General features: G+C 57.8%; 1 protein-coding gene across 1 annotated transcript in view; it reads right to left on the bottom strand.

The window, feature by feature from the left end:
• The window catches only part of LOC104133237 (acetyl-coenzyme A synthetase 2-like, mitochondrial), an 11,658-nt gene extending 11,027 nt beyond the window's left edge, over positions 1-631 (bottom strand). Inside the window, exon 1 of the mRNA XM_035902065.1 lies at positions 319-631. Within this exon, the coding sequence (XP_035757958.1) occupies positions 319-631 (313 nt within the window). The remainder of the gene's footprint in view (positions 1-318) is intronic.
• Positions 632-3,957: the final 3,326 nt, after the last annotated feature.

Consider the following 3,957-nt stretch of genomic DNA (forward strand, 5'->3'; position numbering starts at 1 on the left):
GGTTCGGTGCTGTTGCCTGTAGTCCTGCAGAACGGAGCTGCTGTGCTATTGTGGGATCCACAGAGGCTGACGGAGAGCAGCCCGGCTCCCAGCACACCCCAATCCAGCAGCAGCCCCTCTGGTGAGACCCGGTTGGTCCCTTAGGACCAGCTACATCCTTACACTATAGCCACTGCAGCACCAAAGGGACCTTTTGGGGATCCCCCTCACTCCAACCCTTTAAATCTGTGCTCCTCCAATCTGCTCATGGGGCCAAAGCCCTTCACAGAGAGACACCTGTGTCACTTGGTGGGATCCCACGTCCATCTCCCTCCTTACCTGCCACATTCAGCTGCCCGCCCAGGAACCAGGAGACCCTGCCCTGGTGCAGATCACAGTCCTGGACAGAGTGGAAGGGGGTGATCCAGGTGAGCCGGCTCCTCCCTAGTGCTCCCCAGAAGGTGTCACCCTGCTCCACTGACACCCTGTACAAGCCTTGGTGGTCCTTGGGTCTGGGGAAGGCGACAGCTTCAGGCATGTAGGCAGTGAGGGGCCCGTGGCTCCAGGCTCGGGTAGCTGCTGACCCAGGCAGGCATCTGGGAGCCTGAGGAAGAGCTTTGGGGCAGCAGGCCCTGGCCAGCAGCCTGGCCATCATCGCAGGGTGCTTGCCTCTCACCAAGGAAATGGGTGCCTGGAGCCCTTGCGGCCACGTAGGACACCCAGCCTGGTCAAGACGGGCCCCTGTGGGAGCCAAGACTATGTTGCCCTGGGCTGATTGCACACAAAGCAGATCTCCTATGCAGGGACCCAGGTGCTCCTTCTCCCCTGCCTCGTTCTTCTCCTCCTCTCTACCAGAGCACTACAGGGAAAAAGAAATTCAATCCCTTTAAGGGAGGGGAAAGGGGTGGGCTGTAGAAATATTTGACTGAAAATAACCTTCATGCTAATCTGAGTCCTGACAGCCGCTCTTGAACGGGAGCCAGGTTTAGCGGGTGCCTGAGCTCCCCACGGGGGCCAGGCTTTACTAGCCCGCTCCTGCTTATGCTCTCCTGGGGCTGCCCTGCGTCCTTGGACCCCTCTGCTTCACCCCCACTCACCTCCCTCCCACCTCCCTCTACTCATTCCCATCCCCTCGCTCCCCGCAGCCCCCCCGCTGCAGCCCCCTGGTCCTCCGCCAGCCACAAGGGCAGCTCACGTGTAAAAGTTAGGGTCCCCTCCATGCTAGGTGTGGGTGACGGGACCATCCCCTTCCCAGAATTAAGGCCCATTCCCTGCAGAGCACTGGGCTGTGCTGTCTCTGGTGGGCCAGGGAAAGTTTTTCTCCTGCGGCTGTCTGCTGCAGGAAGGGGATATCGCATCCCATCCCACCTCACTGCTGGGCAGCTTTCAGAGCTGTCCCCTCTGGTAAGCTGGGCTGGGGTCTCTGCCTCTTCCCAAACACTTCAGACTGGTCTGTACCACAGGGTGGACTAGGAATGCTCAATGAGGACATGGTGGAGCGGGGGTGGTGGTTTGGCATGAAACACTGCAGCCCACCTCCTCATGCTGAGACCTCCCACCGCCCACTGTAGCAGAGCTAAGCTGCCTCCAAACAGCTTTTTTTTCTGCCTTCCTTTCCCTCAGGCCCTATATAGGTAGTGTTTCTTAAGGCAGAGCTTGGAGGTTTCCTGAATTTCATTGACCAGGTTCCTATCCCTTCCTAGGAGGCATGAGAGAAGAGCAGGAAAAGACTCTCCCTGCAAGCAGGGCTGTTCTCAGCCAAGCACACCGATGGGATCAACAGCAGAGGTGAGACGCGTAGTGCATTTCCTCTTTGCTCCTCCCAGGGCGACACCACTCGTGGTCTGCAGGGCTGATACGTTTGGTGAACAGGCTGGACACCAGTGTGGGAGGCAGGCAGGTGCACTCATCCCAGACCCCACACCAGGCTTGTATCAGAGCTGCCCCCAGAGCTAGGCGAGGACTTATGAGGGCTCTGTCCCTCCAGGGGAACGCAATTCTGTGGGCTTACAGCCCCTCCACAAAGTCAAGCCCAAGCAGCCTCGTTGTTCCACAAGCAAAGTTTCTCATTTCCTATGCACATCTTCTCTGCCTCAGCCTTTTTCCCATGTAGGACATCAGTTTTTTCCATCAGATCATCCTCAGATGCCCTTAAGCAGGGTGGGCAAACATCAGCTCCTTCTCTGATAACTCAGTATGAGCTCCCATTGCTCTCAAATCAGAGCTTGCCTTGCTGGAAATCCCCGTTGGTGCCTTTCCCTCTCAACAAGCTCCCCTGCACTCACAGCGCCTGGCTGCTGCCTCCGCTCCTCAGGCCGGCTGGGCTCCATAGCCAGCTCCTGGCACAGAGGCTGAGCCTGCCCATGGGTCTGCCCGGCTCTCTAACGCCAGGGCGCGCGTGATATGGGGTGACCCAAAGCACCAGGGCTGTTCCGGGTGCTGAAGTGACTTGTTCTCTGACCAGTGGCACGCCATGGTGCCTAACTTCTGCCCCAGGTACAAGCACACCCCTTCCAGCTTTGTCTTTCACCGCAAAGGGAGAGCAGCACCCAAGCCCCATCTTCTCCATGCCTGGGTGGGGATGAAGGTGCAGACCTCTCTCTGTGCTGCTTTGGAGCTCCCACCGCTCTCTGGGGACAGCCTGATGTCCAACCCCCTTTCAGCTTTGGCTGAATTCACCCTCCTTGAACATTGGTGACCAGACTCATACACAGTATTCCCGTTTAGTTTTATTCTTGTTCATATCTTTACAGAAAATGGCACATAAATCACAGATGCTGGATGACTAGAAGTTGTTACAGCTCCATATCTCAAACACCTCAACACTGAATTCTTTTCTCACTGTATATACATTATTTACACACCATGGGCTATCATCTAACACGTCAAACGACCGGGGGACAAAGACAAACAGGGGCTGGATGAAGGGGCTTAACCTTTGATGGAAGAAAAACAGTAGCTCTGGGGAAAGGGTGCTCACAGCTGAAAGCAGGACAGAAAGGGTTGCCTGGAAGTCACTGTCCTACAGCTTTTGAGGGGGAACAGCGCCTTACCGGGATGGGAAGGTGATGGTACCATGGAGCGGGTTTGGCTGTGTGGGTCTGTGTGTACTCATGTGGGGCCGGCTGGGAGGCGTATCTACACGTTACAGGGCGTATTGGCGTGGATGGGCATGGCTGTCATTCCCTTTAACACTCAGAGGGTGAGCTGGACAAATTTAATTCAATAAATACATTGGGCGGGTGTTGTTGTCTTGCCTGGAATAATGTATTCAGTAAATAAATTCACCGTTTAGCCCCTCTGCAGGGGTGCAGGGCTTTGGCGTTTGGGGCAGAGTCAGACCCGGCTGTGGGGGCCAGCCCGGTGGGAGCCAGCAACATAGGCTGGGGTCATCTCGAGGTGCCAGGTGGGACCAGGGTGTTGCGCCTGTGGGCTAAACCTGCCTCTCCCCACCAAACAGTGGCAAAACTCAATGGCTCTAAAGCTGGAGCCCCTCCCCAGCAGACCCCAGCGCCAGGCGGGGAGAGATGGAATAAGGTGCAAACCACCCTGGATGGGGAGTCGCCATTTCATGCAAACACTACCACGGGCTTGTCCCACTGCAGCCTGGGCCAGAGGCGGAGGTGATGGCTGGGGGAAGGTGGTGGGTCTGCCTAGAGCACGGCAGGACAGGGCACAAGGGGAAGGGGCCTGGGCAGCATTGAGGAGAGACGTGCATGGCGGCAGGGGACAGGCTCGCTCCAAGATGGCAGGTGGGGTCTGGGGCTGGAGCAGGAGGAGAGAGCCCCAGAGCTGGTTGCGAGGCCGGAAGGACCCAAAGCCTCGGTGTCCTCTCGGGTGGTGACGATGATGGGACACTTCCCAGTCCCCCAAAGGGAAGGGGTGAGGGGGTGAGGAAGGCCCAGCAGGGCAGAGGAGCGAGGGGCAGGGGTACACTCGAGGGGAGCAGGCAGGGGGGCACCCCTGCCAGGCAGCCCC

The sequence above is a fragment of the Egretta garzetta genome, unplaced genomic scaffold (assembly GCF_000687185.1).
Source record: "Egretta garzetta isolate BGI_Z169 unplaced genomic scaffold, ASM68718v1 scaffold79, whole genome shotgun sequence".
Lineage (NCBI taxonomy): Eukaryota > Metazoa > Chordata > Aves > Pelecaniformes > Ardeidae > Egretta > Egretta garzetta.